Source organism: Strigops habroptila, chromosome Z (genome assembly GCF_004027225.2).
Source record: "Strigops habroptila isolate Jane chromosome Z, bStrHab1.2.pri, whole genome shotgun sequence".
In the NCBI taxonomy this organism is placed as follows: domain Eukaryota; kingdom Metazoa; phylum Chordata; class Aves; order Psittaciformes; family Psittacidae; genus Strigops; species Strigops habroptila.
In genome coordinates, this window is record NC_044302.2 from 9,234,767 (window position 1) to 9,256,716 (window position 21,950).

Sequence of the window (21,950 nt, forward strand, 5' to 3'; positions counted from 1 at the left end):
TCACATTTGAAAGAACCCTGCCAAGTTACAGAGACCACATAGAAAAACAATAATAAAAAGGAGTCTTACTTCTTCTCTTGGCTTGCAGCCACAATAATGGTTTGATGTGGCCACAGTAAGAGAGTTAGGACAACATCTATTGTCTCTGAAATGAGTGTCTGCCACTGAGGGGGCCATTGTCTAACCAGAGTTACAAATTCCATACTCCAACCGAAAAAAAAGGAGAAAAAAATAAGGAAACTGCCCTTTTTTATTTCTTGGGCAACATAGCACTTGCCATTTCTGAAAGAAGCAAAATTGAATGAAATTCAGTCAGTTACATTAAGCTTGCTGAAGAGACTTTTTTTTTTTATGACTTGAAAATATAATGATGACATTCATTAGAGTAACACTAACGACAGTATCTACAGAGGGAGAGAAAGCAACCGTAGGAGAGAGGTTAAAGGCTGAATTATGTTTCTTATGTTCAGGAAGGAAAAGAATCATAGCACCCACCAAAATACCCCCCCTTTCTGGATATGCCAATAAAAGTAGCCTCCTCTTCCTTCTCACACTGTGTTCTGCTGAATCCAAATTACAGGTCATTTCAAGACAGGAAGAGTAAACTAAAGGGGAAGGAGATGGCATGTCCTTGCACTGCGCTCTCTTTTCTTCTTTTTCTGTATGGCATATTGCTGCCATGGCTTTGGGCAGTTTTGTGTTATAATACATGCAAATTATTTAGAGGAATGTTTGCGTATTTAGAGGCAATTTGAATATGACCCAATAGCTTCCATTTCATGCTTTCTCACCTGGCCACATCAAACATCAGGGCAAGATATGGTGCTAGCAGGATCTGGGATGTCTAGAGGAATGGGTAACACCTCACTTAAGGAGTGTTAGTTCTATAGTACCTGAAGTTGTAGCAAGTTTGCTGCATAGGAATAATGGGGTAATTCCCAGGGAAGGGAATGTGGGTTGCAGAAATGCATCTCGCTAGAGAAAAAAAAAAAAAAAAAATGCATGTGGCTTTTACTGGTCATTTATTTTGGCTATTGGCATAAATTTATCCATTCTCACAGGGGAAGAACCTCAAAGACGGCAAGCAGATCAACTGGCTGTCATGCAAGCTCTACCGTGGCCTCATCTGGCAGTGAAGCGCCTCACCAACATCTCTTCTCCTGCTCAGCAGGGTCCAGAAGAATCCACACAACCTGCAGCTGATGGTTACTATGTCGAAGAGGAATGCAACTCTGATGAATATTATGTTGCATCTGCCTTTGACACATGCTTGCTGAGCCTGTTCTTATAAACACGTAAATTGTCTGGTTTGAAGATTAACTCTTTTTTATGTTGAAAAGTGGTCTTATACCTAACCTTTGATATAATAATCTTTAACCTGCCACTAGGCATCAGAAATGGACTTTATCCTCAACTCGATGGTTGGTTTGTAAGGAATTAAGATCAGAAATTTGTTGTCTAACCAATTACAAATTTTGCTGTGTACCCAGACACTAACAGACAGTGCCTGGTGGCTTTGAGTGAAAGTGATAAAGGGGATAGATGACACAAATGAGGACTCCAGCCTTGTAGCAAGTACAACAGCCTCAGCCTACAGATGATATCATGAATAATCTCGTGCACATATAGGAGAATATAAACAGTAACAGGGAAGCAATCATGGAGTGCACTCAGAGGCCACGGCATAGGCTACAGAGAATAACTGAAATAGGGAATAATGACAAGGAAGTATGCAGGAAGCTTGAGTCTGGATGTTGCAGGACCAGAAGTACAAAAGGACCCTTTGTGGCTTGCCCACAATAATTACAAAGCATGAAGAGATGTAGCTATTAGAACTGTCTCACATATTTAAATTTTGTTGGCTCACCTTCTGTAACTCATACACCAGTTCTCTATTTTGTTGTCCCTACATAAAGCAATGTCCTAGCCAAGCCATACCTCCCCTCTGGCAGAATTCAGGCTCTGGCCCCACCATCCCAGTAGGACATTTCCTGCAGTTCACAACTGCTGTCCCATGTGTGATACCAAATATGAATGGAGAGGTCAGTGGTTTCTTCAACTAGTACACCTCAAACAGCAGGTGATGTACCAGGTTTCACTTTTGTTTTGTAATCTTCTAAGACAGAAGAGGTTTGTACAGAACATCATACAAGTACAGAACATCATACAATGGGACAGGGCTGGAATAAGATAAGAGTCACCACAGAACAGTGAAAATTTTTGCAAGAGTATTTCATCTACGCTGCTCCATTTTGTTTCCATTATATACTTTATACACAAAGGAAAACAAAGTGAAACTGTTGATTTCTTTGAGATTGTGTTTGATTTGTCTAGCTGGCTTTCATTTCAAAGGACTTCAGAAACCATTACATTGCTTGTTTAGAAAGATTTGATATATAATGTCTATTCTTATCTTTTTTCACTTGAGAATTCCTGAAGACTTCTATAGATACTTATTTCAAGATTTCAAAACTCAAACGGGTATGATGATTCTTTGATAAATGCATCATTTAGCCCACGTGTTTGTTAGACATTAGAGTTGAATACTCCTTAATAAAAAGAGTCAATCAGTGTCTAACATTGCTTCCAATCTTGATGCTCAGCTCTCAAGACTGTTTTCTGGTGGTATAAAATAATTTAATCACTTATTGAGGACTCAAGTTTATCTGAAATTCATACATACATTAAAAATATATATATAATAGTCAGTATTCCCATTCCCTGTTTATACACAAAAAAGGGGGAAATGGCATACCCTTCTTTTTCTTCCCCTCACGGGTCACTTGAAGTGTGACTGTAATCTCACCTAATAAAAGAAAATGAAGGGAAAGGAAAAATAAAATACTCTCCCAGTTCCCAGAAATCAATTTCTTACACTGCCAGTCTCTGCCACTCAGCACTTCATTTCTGACCATCATAAGACAGTTCTGAGAAGGACTGTCAAATTCTGTAATTTGCTCCCAACAATCTTATTGATGAAAATTGTTTATGAAAGATGTAAGCAATCACAAAACAGAAATTACAGAAATTACTTCCACTATTGAAATTAGTTAAGCTTTTACATAGTTTAAATTTTATCACCTTTAATTGGGATCTTTTCTGGTTTTATGCCTTGAATCAAATCTTGGTGAAACATGCCACAATAATATGTTCACACTGGCTATAAGAAATATACAAAGGAGCAAGCTCTGTCCCCTCTGCAGCTGCAGATGATATTGCTGCACCAGTGCTGCTCTCATTCCACTGCAAGACGCTAAGTGTCCAGAAGAAACAGCAACCTATCCCATCCACACAAGTGACAGAACCCATTTCAACTAATCAGGAATGAAAGATTCGGAGAACTGAGAGATTCCTGAGGGTGAAAAATAATGCAGAAAAAAGAAACTCACAGCCACCATAGCTGTTACTCAGGCAATCTCCCAAACACAGCAGAACTCTCTGTGCTTTGGTCTAGAGCTTTGGATTATCAATATTTAAGTAGGATTTTACTCCACTACACACACTGCATTATAAACCACATGTACGTAAATATTTTTACACGCATAAGGTGCTTAAAGTTTTAAAGATAAAATTTTTGCATTGAAAAGGCAGTAAGAATGCAGGAAAGAGCATTTATTAAATAAATGTTCTTTGAAAAACAACATTCTGGGTTCTACACAGCAAATAAACAGCTAAGGTTTCTGTTTGTGTTTAGTTTTGACTGCATTTGGCTTGCGTTTGTTTCTTTGTCAATGCTACAACAAACTCATTTAGCTAGAGACTATAAATTTGAAATGGTGCCATTTTTACAAGAAAGCCACTATTATAGGCCAAGTCACCGTTGTCCTAATTACAATAATATAGCAGGTTTATATAATTTGGCCCAACAACATAATCACTTTTCTTTTTTACTTTATGCACCTAATATTGCCTTATGTAAAACAAACGCATTTTTTTTTAATGGATGAGGCAAATTTTAAGATGTTCAATTGAAAAACTTTCTGCATTTCTTTCTGAGGTATACTTTTGCAATGCTAATAGCCCTGCAATTAAATATGGAGTGCAAAGAGATTCAACAGATTTTAATTAATGAACACTTCTAATGTGATTTAGCCATTAACCATTGCTGATTGTTTTAGTGTCAGGTTTCATAGTTTCTCTCTGCAACAGGCTAGCAATCAGACATGCAATTAACAATAAAAGTATTTTTATATGGTTAGGTAAGAAAACTTCTGTTTGCTGGCAAACTAAGATTAAAAGCCATCGTAAAAATAAGATGTGTATGCCCAGCTAATGCTCTTCTGTTGTTTTGGCTGTATTTTTATGTACAAGTCAGGGTACAGATTCTGCACATTAGTCAGAAAGAAAAATATACATGCCACCACAGGGAGTAGGAAAGCAAATTTTTTGGTGTAGCAGTGAAATGTTCATACAGGAAAAAAAAACCCAAAACCAACTTGTATGTTCTAGAGAAGGTAATGCACAGTTGGTGCCAGAAATTTACATGAATCCATATTCAATGAAGCAACCATTTTGTTGAAAGATTGTAATGGCTGGTAAAAATAAAAAATGTGACCATAATGTAACCTAGTGGGACCATGTTTTCTCATTTTTCCAGGAATCTGGGAAGCATTTTTTGCTTCTCTGATGCCTTTTTTGGTCTCCCTCACTCTCTCTTCTACTCTTCCCAAATCTTGACAGGCTGAAATCTCTGTTTCATTCAGAAGATCTGATTACCAATCTGACAGGGCATTAAGAGTACATTTGCATAAAAAAAGACCTACCATTATCTATCAACTGTTTTGTTTTTCTAAGAGGATAACTGTGCTTCAAAATCTCTAGCTGGATTTTGAGTTTGGTTGATAGTAGCTGTGCAGTCAGCAGTGGTCAAAGCATAGCATTGTTTGTATTCAGCAGGTCAGATAAGCATTCTTTCCAAAATGAAGCCTTTTCTTCTCTGTCCTTCTTTGCTATAATCTCGCAGGTAGCATGACAGTTGTTGTCATGGTAACAATTTTTTATTGAATAAAACTGCAATAATCTCATAAAAACCTGTATGACTTCTTGACATGTAAATTATTACTGCCTCAAAGCTGAAGAAACTTATTTGTTTTTCATTGTTCATTTTTCTTAAATACAAAAACATAGTTTTAAGTCTTATCATCCTGTATTATTCTATATGAGACCATTTCTAAACACAAAATCTATGAATTAGAGATTTCACTAACCAAATAAAGAAAACGTATGTGGAATAGAAATCTGTGTAATGCACTTCAGAACTTGTTATCATATGCAAAATGCACACATAGAATATTATCACTGGTATTTTAAATTGCACAGCTTGATGTCTGTGCAGATATACACACATACATATGTGGGTATGTTGTATGAGCGTTTGAGGCTTTTTTTGCAGATCATATCTTATTTCACTCCTACCTTCTACATCAGTACTTGAATGTATTTTTATTATTATTAATAGCTAACTTATTGCCAAAGCTCTAAAAGTTCAATTGGTGGATCAGGTCTTATAATGCAAGTCCTCAAGGACTCCAAGAGCCAAGCACCCGGAAAGGCAAACGCAGATAGACAAGTGAAGAGACACATGAAGATGACAAGAGGATGTAAATCATCCTGAGAAGCAATGCTGGCAGCAGACAGTGGTTAGGGGCCATCAGGTTAGCACACCTACCTCACAGTGCCTACATCATGGACAAGTTTTAAGGACAGTTTTGAGAACAGAGAGACAACAGAGATCTTGCGTGAGTTTTTCATGAGATCTTCCTACACTATACTAGAAAAGTATTTGGTTTTTAAGTGTACGGTAGACTCGTTTCAGTGATGCAAAAATAAAATTTAAAAAAAAAAAAAAAAAGGGAGGTGGAAGATGACATCCTAAGCAGTGATAAGTGGTAGAGATATGGGCCAGAATGGCCCATATTTCCTTTTCCACTAAAGGAAAAATGGGCAACTTATGCTTGACATGCTAGAGAGACAGGAAGACCAGTATGTATTCTGTATCTATAGCAGAAACCTGAGTACAGCCACTCCCAGAGGGAAAAATGAGAAAAAAATGTGTGTACTTTACAGATGTAATACTGATATGTGGGTGATGAGAACCATACAAATACATAGATACAAGACTTCATTTAATCTTCTGCAAAGAGAAAAACAACAAAAGCTTCCTTACAATGAGAAATTGTACAAGGAGGAATAGGTCCCCAAGGGAAATAACAGAATCCTCCTCACTGAGGAGCTCACTCTATTGCACAGGATGCTAGATAATGTATTCTAAGGGAAAACCCTAGAAAGACAGGAAGATTAACTAATAGGGTAATTTGTCTTTCCCAGCTGTAATTTATTTGACTCTAAGTAGTGAAATACTGTGATGCTGTCATGATCTTGTTTATGATGATTAAGGTAAGGAAGAATGAAAAGAGGGTTATTTATACAACTCAGTTTTAGGCTCAACTGGCTAAGTCAGGCACCTAGTTGCACTAGCTTTGTGCTCTGTCTAAGGGAGGAAGACAGAATTGTCCTTCTCATGAGAACCTTCTTTCCTGGTTGACCAGAGAAGAATCCAAATTAAATTAGCCAGCTAACATGAATGCCTAAACTTCAATTGTATGACTGCTTTCCTGTGTGTATGTACTCAAACCAGGCCACACCAGTCTATAATACTAAGAGTCCAGGAAGTCCAGGAACTTCAAGCATGTAAGCTGGCACACCAACATATAGGACTAGTACAAATCTTGCAAGACTTTTGTTTTCATTTACATGAATTTCCATATACATGTATATATATAGCTATGTGCACTTATATAGACAATTGTATGCACTTTCTGAAATAAACTGCAACTGATATATTTCATATTCAGTTTTATACGACTAAAAGCTTAGAGCAACAAAGCATTACCTCTTTTTTTTATGTAATTAGTCATATATAATGCCACTGAAATGCGCAGCAAAAATTATTTCAGAACCTGGTATTCTACAGACCTACAGGAAATAGCAGATGCTGTCCAAAGACTTGATAGTCTGGACCAAAAGTTTTAACACCAGAAAAATCTGGCTTAATAAAGGGATCTGAAAGAATCCAACAGAAGAAGCTTGGTCAACAGTAGGAAATAACCACTACAATATATTATTTAGCACCTTGCAGGAAAATGCAAGAAACTCTTTCCTGTTTCCACCAGGAAAATAATCTTTTCATATACATCTGATATACTGAGTCATTAAGTCCATAAGCAGAAAGAGGTATCCAGGTTGTTTCTTTCAAGTGTTACATATTTCTTAATGCAATTTTAAGAGTAGATAGTTTAGAAAGTTAATGAAATCTTTAAAAAATGTTAATAGCATGTACTATGTGTGTTAGTCAAAATCTCTGAACAGCTGAAAATCCTACCACATGTAACACACAATGTTTTTAGATTGCTCATGCATCATTTTAAGGACTTCTTATCATGTGAGAGAAATGGAAAAAAAATATATTGTATGCAAATGTGTAACTGCAGAAGTACGAAAGGTGCTTGCTATACATAGGAGAAAAATGCCTTCTGCACAGCCCACAGACAATGGAGCAAGCTGGCAGCCTTCAGCATTTTACAGCTGTATAATGAGGACTGTAGAAAGTGTGGCTGTGAAATCTAATAAGCTGCATATTTTACAATTTTTTGTGCATACATTAATTGTTTCAGAACTCTGATGCTGCCTTTTTAACATGATCTTTTGGAAACAAAAATAGTTTACATCAGAAATATATATTCACCGCTAGTGATACAGATAACTCTTTGGCAATTACCTATGCTGATGTTACCTACTGCTTGGATTTAGCTTGTATGAATCTAATAAGAAAGGACAATGACTTTTCAGTTTTAAGGTTGGCAGTTCTTTCTTGCTAGAACTTATAAGATGGTGCCATTAGAAAGCCTGCAGGTATTCCTTTATAAATTCCCTTGGGTGGCTGTTTGTTAGGATTAGAATACACTCTGCAACATCACAGGCAATAGTAGAAGGGTAAAATATATTTTATGTTTGGCTTAAAGAATTATGTTCTCTTTTAATGTTTTTATTTTGTTTTGCTTTGGGTTTTTTTATTCTCCCTTCAGATATCACCCTCGCCATAGAATATTAATTGATATTTGTGAGAGATGTGGGAAGTAGCTATTCTTTTGTTCAGGACTTTTTGAAAGACTGCTTGTCTCTAATCAATTGACTATTTCATCAGCATTCACTCTGCGAGGTCCCCAGGCAAAGACAGTAAAACTGGATGATCACTGTAGACTATATTTTCAAGCAGGAAAAAACCCCAGTACCGTAAGGCTTGTTGATTTCAATGGAAGTTTCAGGTTGTGCTCAGGTATATTGTATAAAAATATAAATAAATTATAAAGTAGCCTTAGTTGTTTATTGCAGAAACTCTTTCATTTATAACTTTCTGTTGTGAAAGCAGAAAACTGCTGGTATAATCTTGAAGCTTTGATGCTCAGCTTGCTTTGTTTGGTAAAGTGAAGCCTACAATGCCAGCAACTGTAAAGGTTGCAAAAACAGACTCTGAAATATTGCCCCCTCAGGCCACTGCGGAGCAAGCATATGGCAGCAGAGACCATTTGAGCCCCAGGGAAAGGGTACAGTTGAATCAGCTGCCCAGCAGTAGTCTACCGGCTGATTCATGTCAATACGGCTTTCACATCAGCTCCGCAGGCAACTGCTTATCTGTATTCATGAAGAAACATTAAGTGCTGCAGATTCAGCAACTAAACGAAGACAGACGTATGAATTCGGGGCAGGGTGGGGAATGACCAGTGCCAGAAAAAAAAAAAAGGATTCTGAGCTGGATCTGAATCTCATTTTCCCAAATGTCAAGTGTGTCCATCAAAGAGATGTCTAACACAGGCCATCTGAATTAATAGAGTTTAAAGAGTATTGGTCCCCACCATTCTGAAGCTAAACCTTTTGTGTTAACAGAGTGATGTAAGTTATACTAGTAAAAATTTCTGTGAAAATATTAACACACTGAATGAAATTTTCTGACCTAGAACTTTCTACCTCGTGGTGAGAACTTGTCTATATTTTCCACAGCTGAAAAAAAAGAAAGTACGTTCCAGTCCTGTGGCATTTCATAGAGCCTCAGTCTGATAGAAATCTGTACGGGTCTACTTCCTCTCATCTGTCTGTTTTCCACTTAGGCATCGACTGGCCAGCAAATGGGCTCATGTCACTAGCTTAGCTGTTTGGAAAAATGAAATAGCATGCTTTAAAGCCTGCAAAACAAACACCCTACCACTGTTTGAAACATCTTTTTAATTCAAAATCTGGGAAAATTGTGAAAAATCCTGCTAAGAATATATTTAAACTTGCAACCAAAAAAGAATGTATTGCAAACCTGAGTCAAAGACTTATTTTCATGTAGTTACAGAACAGAAATACGACGATCTGTTTGATATGTACAAGAGAAAGCAACCACAAAGAATTTCAGAAGCAGAATACCTGCAACAAGAACAAGATGTTTGTTACTGTGAGACAAGAATCATCTGGAAAAATGACAGTAGCACAGATTCTTGTAGATTACACGGGACTGGAGAAGCATGCACCTAAGACTGCCAAAATTTTCTCTGCTCTGCCCTCATATGATCAACATACAGCTATGTCTGACTGTCTGTCCTCCTCCCATCACAGGAAGATGCATTCCTCTATATGAACTCCATAAGGAACTATGACTTCAATTCTGATCCAAACAGCTTTTTCCTGAGGAGTTTATCTTTGCTATGAGCCATTTGCATGATGTTCCTTTGTGCAAAGGGAATGCATGTGTGCAAAAAATAGAAAATTTGTGACAAATTGCTGACAGTTAATGGAGAGGAAAAATGGCAGTTTGTGTCTCAGAAACCACTACACCCTAATAGCTCTACACTTTGCACAGGTAATTTAGGGTTTATTTCTAAGAACCAGGCAGTATCTTCAGAACCTGAACATTCAAGTACTCACTGCCACTGGTACAAAGTGTTTTAAGCAATCCCACTGATTTTAACAATTCTGTAGAAAGTCAATGAACTAGCTAAGTACACATGGGACAATACAGGTCTGTGCAACTAAAAGGTCAGATTATAAATCCCTAAAGCGGAATATCATAACTTTATCTGTGATCCTTGAGCTCATAATGGTCACTTAAGAACAACATATAAAGTTAATGACATTTTCATTCAGACCTCATGAGAAATGGAAAGTACAAAAATAATAGCACACAGTCAGAAATGTGTTTTTTCAAGGCCCAATAACAAGTCAAATTATGGAGAAGACTGTCTTGGTTTTGAATATATCCTAAGGAATTACTTAAGGTTACTTATGACTTTACTTTTGGAACTGTATCTCTGTCATGCAGCATGTACAGGAGATTTTAAACAAAAAAGTGAGTGCACACTCACTAAATAAATCTCACGCATAAAATGCCGTTCAGTGCCACAGTTAGTGAACTTGATTATGCACAAGACGAACATGTAGAGGAACAAGACAACATGAAGATATACATCTTCTAACAGCTGCTACATTGTTGCCATATTTTACAACATCTGCTGGGTTTTTCCTTAGCTTTTGCACTCCCTTTGCATTTATCCTTTGGGCTAATTTGTAGTTGACCCCAGTAATATAGTCCTTTTACTCTACAATTTTGTGACAAACTATCATTGATTTAACAGTCATGCTCAGTGTCTTAAAAATCAATGAATGCATAGGAAAAAAGCCCCAGTAAGACACTGTGGTTGATTTTCATAACATTTCAGGTCAGGTTTTTATCACAACTTTCTAATTTATCAAGTTATTTTATCACTACTTATATCAGACATTGCATGTTCATTTCATATTCAGCAGATTTTGTCCTTTTGCAAACAATTTGTAACTGGAAGAGAACTAATATCTTTGAGAGAACTGGAAATAAAAGCTACACTGTGCACAGTGCGCTTCTACTATACATGGCCATACTGAATAACTCTGTTCTGCTTTTGGGGGGAAAAAATAGAAAGATTGAATGATTTCTTATTTACAGTGGTGTAATCAAGGGCGAGCTTTGGAAAACATTGTTAAGTATATGTGCTTCTGCCAAAATTGGAAATGGATATTCTGACTCAACTGAAAGCCTAAACCCTTTCTCATGACGACCTTTTTCCCCCAGTAAATAATTTTCATGGAAGCATTTAAGGACAAAAATATTATTCTAAGCTTTTTCACCTCATTAATATTTTCAAGTGCCAAAGCCAAAAGCATTTCTAGAGCAACGGCAGACTGAATTCCACTGTATGTATTTTAAGATGGATTTTTTTTACAACTGTCAGGGGAATTCTTAATATTTCAAGATTATTAAAGTTTGTCTGTTTACCTTAATTCAGGCAAACTATGAAAGAATTCTCTTCCCTTATGGCTTTTGTTCTTTTTCCATCTGTGTCCTTTTTTATTTCACCAACACATTTGTCACTCTACTTCTGTCGTCTTCTGTCTTTCAACATGACACTAGCTGTCTAAACACTCCTTGGCTTCACTAAGAAAGGAATCAAGAAATTTCACTCCTCCTTCTCTCCTGAAAAAGCGATCCTGAAACTTAAGGGAGACAATATCCATTTTTGCTCCCATTATCACCTCTGCAGCATGCTTCCAGGGAATTCATGGATCTGTGTGTACCTGAGAAGGCAACACAGAAACAGAACATTATCGAGGGAGGTGGGGTGGTGGTTTTGGATTTCTTTTCTTTTCTTTGAATAAGCTACAGGACCAGTTCCAATTACCCTTGTGGATCTTCTAAGATTGCTCATTCATTTACATAATACACTATCTTCACTGCAGGCATGTATACAGAGCTCACAGACAAATGAGAGGGAAAAAAAAAAAAGAAGAGTCACGGGGTTCTTCCTCCCAAAAGCTTAGCTGAATCTCTCTTTAAAAGGTTTTAACTGGGTTTCATTCCCAGTGTGTCCCTTTAAATCTAAAAGTAGTTAAGCAAGATTTACAAGCAAATTAAATTATTTCCTATTTGTGAAATGCAACACTGTCCAAATGAAGTGATTCCACAGATTTCACTTTTTGATCTTTAATTCCTTAAGAAAACTAGTATCAGAATTAAAAGATTAAAGTGCTCAGTTTCAGCAAAGAATATATTCTCCATATACACTATTAGCTCTCACAAGCAAATTCATCATTTTGGAGTTAAGGAATAGGGCTTACTATGGTAGATTATATAGGAATTATGTAAAAAAAAAGAAAGGAACACAAGGATGAAATAAGGGAAAAATCAATTTAGTTCTCAAAACTTTTTCTGGAATGTGCTCCTCTCTTTCCTCAAAGAGAGAAATAAATGATTTCAAAATAAGTCTGAGCACAGTGACGATACACAGCACTCAGTATGTGTGTGGGTGTGCGTGTGGTGAAGACAGCTGAAAAGTGAGCATCATTCCTACAGGAGATAACACAGTGCAATACTAATCGTCTTTGCACCAAGCAGTGGGAGGAAAGCCATGCTAATCCTTTTCTTTTGTTTTAGTAGGGAAGCAGGATTTTCCAGATATCACTGATACATAACATAAAACTCAAACAGGCTCAATTGTGGCCCTATATGTGTGATGATTTCATACACTGGCGCACATGCAGAGAATTTGAATGAACATTCAGTTTTCACATCCCCATCATGTGGCATTCATGTTCTAGATAGTCGTGCAAGAATACCACTTATGTTCACGTAATACATCTCTTCTAGCAAGGAACAGAACCAGTATTTATTGCACCTAGTAGAAAAACTGCATTTTGTTAGAACCTCAACATTACATTACAGAGCAATGAAAGGTTAATGTGTTCATCTGTATTTTATGCATTGCTTTCCACAGACGTCCAAAAATAAATTGCCTTGTACTGCATCCTCATTACATAAGTACTATATATAGAGCATGTGAGTTCCTCTTCTGTTTCAGGAGTCAGAATTGCATTTTGAGGAAAGAAGGGGTTTAACAGAATTTTGCTTTATCCTGAATAAGAACACTGCCTAGTAATGACTGTGTTGTAGAAATGTCAAGGCTGAAATTAGCAGTGGGTGGAGATCTCTTTTAGGGGAATTAAGTGAGTGGATAATAGAAGTGAAACACTCAGTGTGGGGAAAAAAAAAAAAAATAAAAAAATCCTTGAACTCTGAAAGGAGACAGCCATCCAGAGGGACCTGGACATACTTGTGAGGTGGGCTGATGCCAGCCTTATCAAGTTTAACCAAGCGAAGTGCAAGGTCCTACACCTGGGTCGGGGCAATCCCAGGCACTGCTACAGGCTGGGCGGAGAAGAGATTCAGAGCAGCCCTGCAGAGAAGGACTTGGGTGTGTTGGTTGATGAGAAGCTTAACATGAGCCAGCAATGTGCATTCACAGCCCAGAAAGCCAACCATATCCTAAGCTGCAACAAAAGAAGCGTGACCAACAGGTCAAAGGAGGTGATCCTGCCCCTCTACTCTGCTCTCGTGAGACCTCACTTGGAGTATTGTGTACAGTTCTGGTGTCCTCAACATAAAAAGGACATGGAGCTGTTGGAGCAAGAACAGAGGAGGGCCACAAGGATGATAAGGGGGCTGGAGCACCTCCCGTATGAAGACAGGCTGAGGAAGTTGGGGCTGTTCAGCCTGGAGAAGAGAAGGCTGGATGGAGACCTCATAGCAGCCTTCCAGTATCTGAAGGGGGCCTACAAGGATGCTGGGGAGGGACTCTTCGTTAGGGACTGTAGTGGTAGGACAAAGGGTAACAGGTTCAAACTTAAACAGGGGAAGTTTAGATTAGATATAAGGAAGAAGTTCTTTACTGTGAGGGTGGTGAGGCATTGGAATGGGTTGCCCAAGGAAGCTGAGAATGCTTCATCCCTGGCGGTGTTCAAGGCCAGGTTGGACAGAGCCTTGGGCGACATGGTTTAGTGCGATGCGTCCCTGCCCATGGCAGGCGGGGTGGAACTAGATGATCTTAAGGTCCTTTCTAACCCTAACTATTCTATGATTCTATGATTCTATGGTTATAGAGGAGTTGAAAGTCATTTTAACAAAATTTCAAGAAAGTTAAAATACTTTATGACTACCATTTAGTACAGCTCTCGATGGTGCTACCTGTGGGTTAAGAAAAGAAGGCAGAAGGAAATAGCAACAGCAACATTAGCGAAGGGGTTACATTCTCATCTTCAACCTTCCAGCCTTGAAATTTGCTTCCATTGGGGATTAAGCTGCAGATTTGACTGCATATGCTGCTCATTCATGACCTGTGTTATGCAATGGCAAACATATTCTGAATTTTGAAGCAGCAGATGAGAATTAGGTTTTGTTTTCCAACAAAAGGAGTGTATGTTTGTGCTTCTTTAGAGAAACAGCTTGAAAACATGCACCTCTAGGAATGTCACATAAAAAAACCCCCATGCAACGTTCAGGGATCATAAAGGATAAATGTGCAAAACTTGCATAGTTTAAGTAATAAAGGTAATAAATGGTAGACCTCTGAGGTAATCCATAATAAATTTTTACCTATATTTGTGTTTTTAGAATAAATCCATTTTGGACCAACCTCTTCCCTGCAGCTTAAGAATACATAAAAATGTGGAAATACATGATTTCAGAGGCAGTTCAGTGAAGAACTGTTTCTCTTCGCCCCTCTTCTCCATGCTAGGGAAAGCAGGAGAAAGAATATACTCTGAAAGTCAGTCCCTTTCACTATTCCCTAAACTGACATCTATGTCCAGATGTTGGTCACTTCTACAATCTTCTACTATGAAGTTTTCCCAGATAAAGTTTTACATTTTAATTAATCTCTCATGATCTTTCTTTACATTTTCCCCTGCTCCTTCACCCTAATACTTTTCTAAATTGTTTCACTTTCCCTGTTTCATTAACGTTCTACCTTTTATCCTCCTGCTCTCATTCAAAGATCTCGTGAGATCTTTTAAACCTCATCCACTCACTAGATTTTTATTCATCTGGTCTAGTTTCCTGTCAAAGTTTTTGGTTTTGTTTTTTTCCCCATCTTCTTTACAGTGAATACTCCCTGGACAGGGGCCATATTTCTACTAGGGATTATAAATATTGTTCATATGTACAGATATGAATTATTTTTGTAATAGCCTCTGTGATCAGAAACCGTATTTTCTTGTCTGCATGTATCTTCATATTCTTTTTTCCTAGAATACCAAACAAGTCCCATTCATATAAAGATTAACTGCCTTCAATTTTCCTTCCTCCTTCCATTTCCATTTTTTTAATTTATTTTATTTAATTAAGTCATTTTCTTACCTAGAGCTTGGCAAAAATATCTTCTGAAAGCAGGTCCATATTATGTTTTTGCTGCTGTATAATTAGAAGTAACTTAACAAATTAAGCCTATGTTTTGGTAAAAGAACTGACATGCAGGCTTGAAAATTCATGCATCAGTTTCGACACAAGCAATTCAAGGCAACTAAGATATGAAAATCTCTTGGAGAAGTGTTGATAAAAATTGAAGCCTTGGTTATCACTGTGTAGCCAGCACACTGTGCCTACATTTGAAAACGACCTGGTACAACTCATTGTACTGAATGTGAGAGAGACAATGGTTCTGGCTCCTCCTATTCCTCCTTTTTTTAACTAAAAAGACAGAATGGTGGTTTTGAAACTTTTTGATAGGGTGCTGCTTTATTTTACAAAGTGACCTGGCACTCCTTCAATTATCTTGCTTTGACAGACGCAGACAACTTGCTGAAAAGCACATTATCCTCAACCTAGTACTAGAAAACATTAGAATTTAGTCTACATTTCATGGCCAGATTTCAATGTCTTTGCTTATACTGAATTCTTATATTACCCTGAAATTGAGTCTTTTGGTTTGATGGGTTTACTTCCCTTTTGCTATAGTGACAGCTAAAGAGCACCTGCACCTGATATGTATGTGTCAGTAGGGACTGAGGACCTAGTACGTAAATGTGTACCTCTCCAAGTACAAACTTGCACATTTTCAAATTCAGAACAAGGGACAAACTATGCAGGAAAAAAAAATCTAATATATTAATCCATGAGGAAATAGATTCACACTAATCCAGCAAAACGAATAAGTAAAATGTATTAAGAAGATTATTTCTTACTCCTTTCTTTTCCTCTGTTTTCACCCAGTTAATTTCCCTTTTCACCATCTTTTCCCACAGCTTTCTCTGTTTTCCCCTTCCATCTTCTATGCAAATCCTATTGCTAATTGGTTAAGTCCACTCTGGAGTCTAACCATCAATTCCCAGACACAGAATCTTTCACGTCAATGTTTTTGGCTGATTACAGTTGCACTTAGAGGAAAAAAGTATTAACCTACTGCAAGTGCTACAAGAGTGTATGAAAATACACAAACTGATAATTAAACATTAACAAAATATCAGTAGGATTAGAGTGTCATGATGGATTAAATCTTTATAAATCCTTCTCAATAACAATACTCTACAGCATCATAAGGGGAACATAAATTTAGCCCATTAAAGTGTTGTCGGACAAAGAAAGACACATTAATACATCTGTTAGTCATTTTCTTACTACTAAGGGACTCTACTATTGTGCTGCAGATGAAAGCTTTGGCCAAGAAGAGATTCGAAAATATGCAAATTAATGCTAACAACATAATAAATATATTATTATTCATCAACAACTCAATGGCATTCTGGCATAGTTTAAACTGTGAGTAAACAAAGTTAGTCAACATTTAGACATACATACCTACAACAGACATTTCTGGAACCGTGGCATGATATGGACCATCAACAAACTCTGGGGCATTGTCATTGATGTCTTGAACCTTAATAATGAATTCTGAGGGAGGCTCGAGAGGTTGGTTTGTGTCCCTGTCGACTGCTTGAGCTGTTAGAGTATATTCAGCTTTTTCCTCACGGTCAAGCCTTTTCATTGCATGAATGTCTCCAGTCTTGTCATTGATCACAAAGATTGTTCCAGCTCCATCTCCTGACAGAATATACTTGATTTTGCTGCTGCCAGGATCCAGGTCTGTGTGTAACTAAAAGGAAAAACAAAGCATTTTAGAGACAAAAATTATACCCTGAAATATTTTTGTATTGGTCTAACCATACATTTTCTCCAGCTATTCTTTTGTACTTTTATCTTCGCACAAGTGATCCAGATCACAGCTTGAATACACAAGGAGAGTGGGAATTTGTATGCATACTAATCAAAAGTGAATGTAATCATAGGCATAATTAGACTTTCTATTTAAAAAGCAGCTGTTATATATATTTTAAATCCCTGTTCTAAAATGTAAATGTCTTCAAAACTATTATCAGCCAAAATGAACAAGCACAAAATGTCCTTAACCTGTTAGATCAAAGGGCAACTGAAGGATTAACAATAATACATATTTAAATATAGTTTCTTATTTTTAGTTATTGCTTTCAGTGTATTTTCAGGTGACTGAAAATGGCTGAACACTGGCAGCTATGCAAATGCTGTAACGGACAACATTCATAGAAATTTAGAACTATTTAGAACTGAATATCATAACTTGGCTGTTAGCAGAACTTAAAAGGTTCTTAGATGTTTACTGTTAAAGTATTTCCCATGAAACAAAGTATTGTTAGAGCAAGTTTTCAGAAATCTAAGAACTCTTAGACGTATCTTCCCTTTCTCCTCACTGCCTTATTAGAAAAAAGTTATATTTAGATTGAACTTGACTTTTTAAAAAAACAAGATAGGATTATAATAATCTGAAACAGAATGGGAAAAGTAGGTATTTCTTCTCTGATTTTTTTTGTTACTTAAGAGCCTGAAATGAAGAACACTGGAGACAAAGGACTACTACTGGTTTTTTTTGTAGGCTCAGAGCCAAGTACTAAATATCAGATTACATCCAAAAATTTTTAATTTGCAAAGACAAGCACACCAATTGGTAGATCGTATGTATTAGTGTCAACACTTTCAAAAACACTGGACAATAAATATACAGTAATAGTGCTTTAAATTCTATTTCCTATTACATCAAACACACTCAATGTGAGCAGTAAGAAGTGAATAACGTCATTAAACTTGTAACTTGCATTTATTATTATTTATTCCTGTGTCACAAAAGATAGGCTGAAGGAAATACATTCCACTTGCTTAAGTAAGCTGCAACATGACTTACAGCAACTACTATTATTACTGTTTGCTCATTTTTGTGCAGACAGCTCAACAAAAATTGTTGTTGGTTATGCATTTTGCTCTTCAATTGATAGCAGTGGTTGCTAGACAACATTGTGGTCGCCAGACAACATCGTCATTCGATATAAGAACCTGCATAAAGATATTAAAATAGGTGTGGGAAAAGGCCTTCTAACACTGGCTACAGCCAAGCCACAAGTAGATTTTTATGTCATGCTCTGCAGGTTCTTCAGAAGATAATTGGTCACATACAGTTATATCTTAAAATTAGCTGTTAGGAATAAAAGCTTAGAAAACTCATTAACAGCACCTTACAAAAAAGGAATCTTGAATTGTTGCAATGAGCACAGCAGACAACGGCAGTCAGGTCTGATTTTCCAGTTGATCTGGTTTATACATACAATCTTGGGCCACCATTGTATTCTCCCCTCTGCAGTAATAGCAGAACTCCCACTGAGTACGAGAGGTGTAACTTTATCCCCTGTGTTTTGCTGGGCAACACATTATTACCACATCGGCTATTGCCACACCACTGTTTTAACAACTTTTTAAAAGCACCTTAACTGTCTGTGAATATGAATGAGTCAATGCAGTTCACTCTTCCTACCCAACCTACACGAACATACACATAAAGTGACTGCGGAGTCCTATTTCAAAACCTCTATTTTTCTTTTTGTAGTTTCCATCAGCTTTTACTTGAGAACAATCAGCTTAATTTATGCTATGTTAATTTAAGTTAACAACACTCTCCAGTTGGTTGGTACTGCAGTTTTGTCCAATCTATAAGATATGTTAATACATTAATACAATTTTTTTTTTGCCTTCAAAATTATTGTCCTTATGAGCAGGATTATACTCAATGTAGGTGTCAGGGACATAAAAAATTATTTTCAGGGTCCCAGAGCCTTTCAAGATCAATCCAGAATCTGTCTGTATTTTAAACAGGTTGTTTATACTTTGTGTCTGTTTGATCCCAGATAAAATCTATACATTATTGAATATGAAGATGAAGATTCTGTCAGAATATTCACAGATGAATTACAGTGGTATAATATCACAACACTGTCTAGGCACCCACAACTCAGCAAAGCAGTTGGGAATATCTTGGTTCACCCAACTACACAGAGCCTTAGAGTGAAAAAATAGAACCTGAATTTCTAAGGTGGCACTGGCTGGGTAAACAACTAGATGTCCCACACAGATATTTGAGAATGTTCAGAGATTCTCCAATTTGCTATTTGCTAATAAGTATGAGAAGCTACCTGTATCATCTCCAGTGTAAGTTTTATCTGTAGTATTCAACTGAAGTTACGGTTCATCTATCAGTTTTGGCACAAATTAATGTACAGCTATAAAACTTTCACAGTGCTAGTAAGATACCAACAGTTAAAATGAAAAAAACTCTATAATTACAGTTAATTGTTTCCTCTAAGAAGTTAAAGTCCTTTGCATCAAAAGAAATTGATATTGCTATTTGAAACAATGTAAAATGAAGGACTAAACATTAAACAAAAAGTGGAAGGGCTAGAAGCATTTTATAATCTTAAAGTTGAAACTGAGTACGATTAGCAGATCAGGTTTTTACCTAAAAATTAATAGTGGCAAAAAAAAAAAAAAAGAAAAAAAGTAAATGTTTTTTTAGTTTTTAACTAAAAATAAAAAAAAAAAAAAAACAAAAAAACCCAAAACAAAAAAAAAAAAACAAACCAAAACACCCAAACCCGAATATGGCATTTACTGGAATCATGTGTGCTTTCTACGGTGAGCGTTCAGGCTGACCGATTAAAATATCTGTCCTAGGTTTTGAAATTCTTACACTGTACTATCAAAATATTATAATAAATGACCTATGAAAGAGCCATTTTTTCAAAATAATTTCATTGTTTGGATTTAGGATGAAATCATCATCTACTTACAAAGTTAAATTACAGACCTGAAGGGAAATTCTAAGCCAGAAAGACAGTAATTTTTTCCAAGTAATATTTCCTCTCTTCTACTAGATGTGAATGATAATTTACGGCAATTGTCAAGCTTCAGCAAGCTGTGTTCATGTGAAGGTTAAAGATCATTCAACACATAATTATATAGGGTCTAGGTGAATGATAGAGAGGCATAATAAATATGATAAATGAATATAGGTTTCTGCTGAAAAAGCCTCACAAATGTTGTAAATGTGAAACTGCTCTCCACACCTGTAGCTTTATTTGTTGAGCCTGTGCTTGAAGGCCAAGCTCTTATTTTTCAGAGCAGTATTGAGAAATGTAACAAGAATTTCTATTTAAAAAAGGAGACAGCTATAGCTCACTCCTATGTCCCGCTACCAGACAGCATCCCAAAACAAACAGAAAAGCATGTTTACTGGAAAACCTGATCATGTTCAGAGCGAGTCAAACCCACTTCCTTTATGTGAGATTCAGTTAATCAGACTTCAAAGGAAGCGAAATCTTCTTCCTCCATCGCTTCCCTGCCTGTGGGACTATGAATTCAAACACCTCTGTCCCTGAAAGTAGCTGATGCAACCCAATTTGTGCCTGGATTTATGGCAACAGGAGAGGTTTTGGATCCTCTCCTAGTTTTAATGGTGGTGCAGATGCCCTATATTAATATCCAACTAATGTCTCCCATACAGCCTCACCACGGGTCCGTTCCTAAAAAATGACCTTCATTCAAAATGAACCCTCAGAACACTGCAGTTTCTAATCATTATTAATTCTTTTGCTATTCTATGTTACAATACAGATGATAATCAATGAAGCAAGTATTAATGGTAACAGCATACACAGTACACAGTGTACTTCCACAAAACTAACGTTATTTTCACTAATAATGAATGCATATCTGAAACTATTACCAACACGCTATTCAAATAAATAACATATATTTATAGTCTCCCACGTACATACATTACAAATATGCATAATTACAATCAATGCAAGAGAAATTGCAGAGATGAAACTTATTCAAAGACCCTCTATATTCTGTGTATGTAAAAGTACTACTCTGCAGTAAAAAAACAAATACATGAGTGTGTTACTGATATTAATTTCTCCTATTCCATAGATGCTTATAATATTTTTAACCACATTTTCTTAAGAAGTATGTGGTTCATAACTATGTATGCAGCAAAGGAGCAAAGGACTTAATGTATGGACAAAGGCTGGAAACTCCAAGCTACGTTTGTGAAGGTCTTTTGCAATTCTGAGTACACAGAGAGATTTATGAGTCTCTTTTGCAGATGGAAACTGCCTCACCTGCCCTCAGTCAGCTACCTGGCAAATCCATGTAGTCAAAACAACAGCTTGCTCAGCACAATGAATTTCATGTTGAAGCCATGTGTTCACCATCAGGAAAATACACAATGCACCTATTCCGTATCCCAAATTAGCAGAAAGCTGTTGACTGGCCTTTGTAGTAAGACTAGGGACTTCCAGTTCTCTCCAGGTGTGGTGTTGATGCACAACTTCATACAGACTAGCCCATAATGAGATGCACCACTTAAGGGAGGTTTTGTAACCCCAATTTCCTTGTATTAGTAAAAAAGCATAAATATATCAATAACTCACAAGAGGAGGAAATCTGCATATTATGAAAATACTCCTGGACATTTTTAATTAAGAAAAGAGAAGGTGGCATTTTGTAGTCAAGTTTTTATTTGAGTTTATTAGAAAGTAATTAATTCATCCTCATGTAATTACGAGGGAATTACCCCTTACTTGCTTCAAGGGAAAAGGCATAATCTACCCTTAAAACTTCATTTTAAAATTTGCATAATTCTTCTCTTTCATAACTCTAGAATCTTTTTTAAGGGATTAACTTGTGCATC

The 21,950-nt window shown here is 36.7% G+C and overlaps 1 protein-coding gene across 1 annotated transcript in view; it reads right to left on the reverse strand.

Moving 5' to 3' along the window:
• The window catches only part of CDH8 (cadherin 8), a 146,991-nt gene that overhangs the window by 77,138 nt on the left and 47,903 nt on the right, over nt 1–21,950 (reverse strand). The window contains exon 3 of the mRNA XM_030469676.1: nt 16,697–16,991. Coding sequence (XP_030325536.1) covers nt 16,697–16,991 — 295 coding nt within the window. The remainder of the gene's footprint in view (nt 1–16,696; nt 16,992–21,950) is intronic.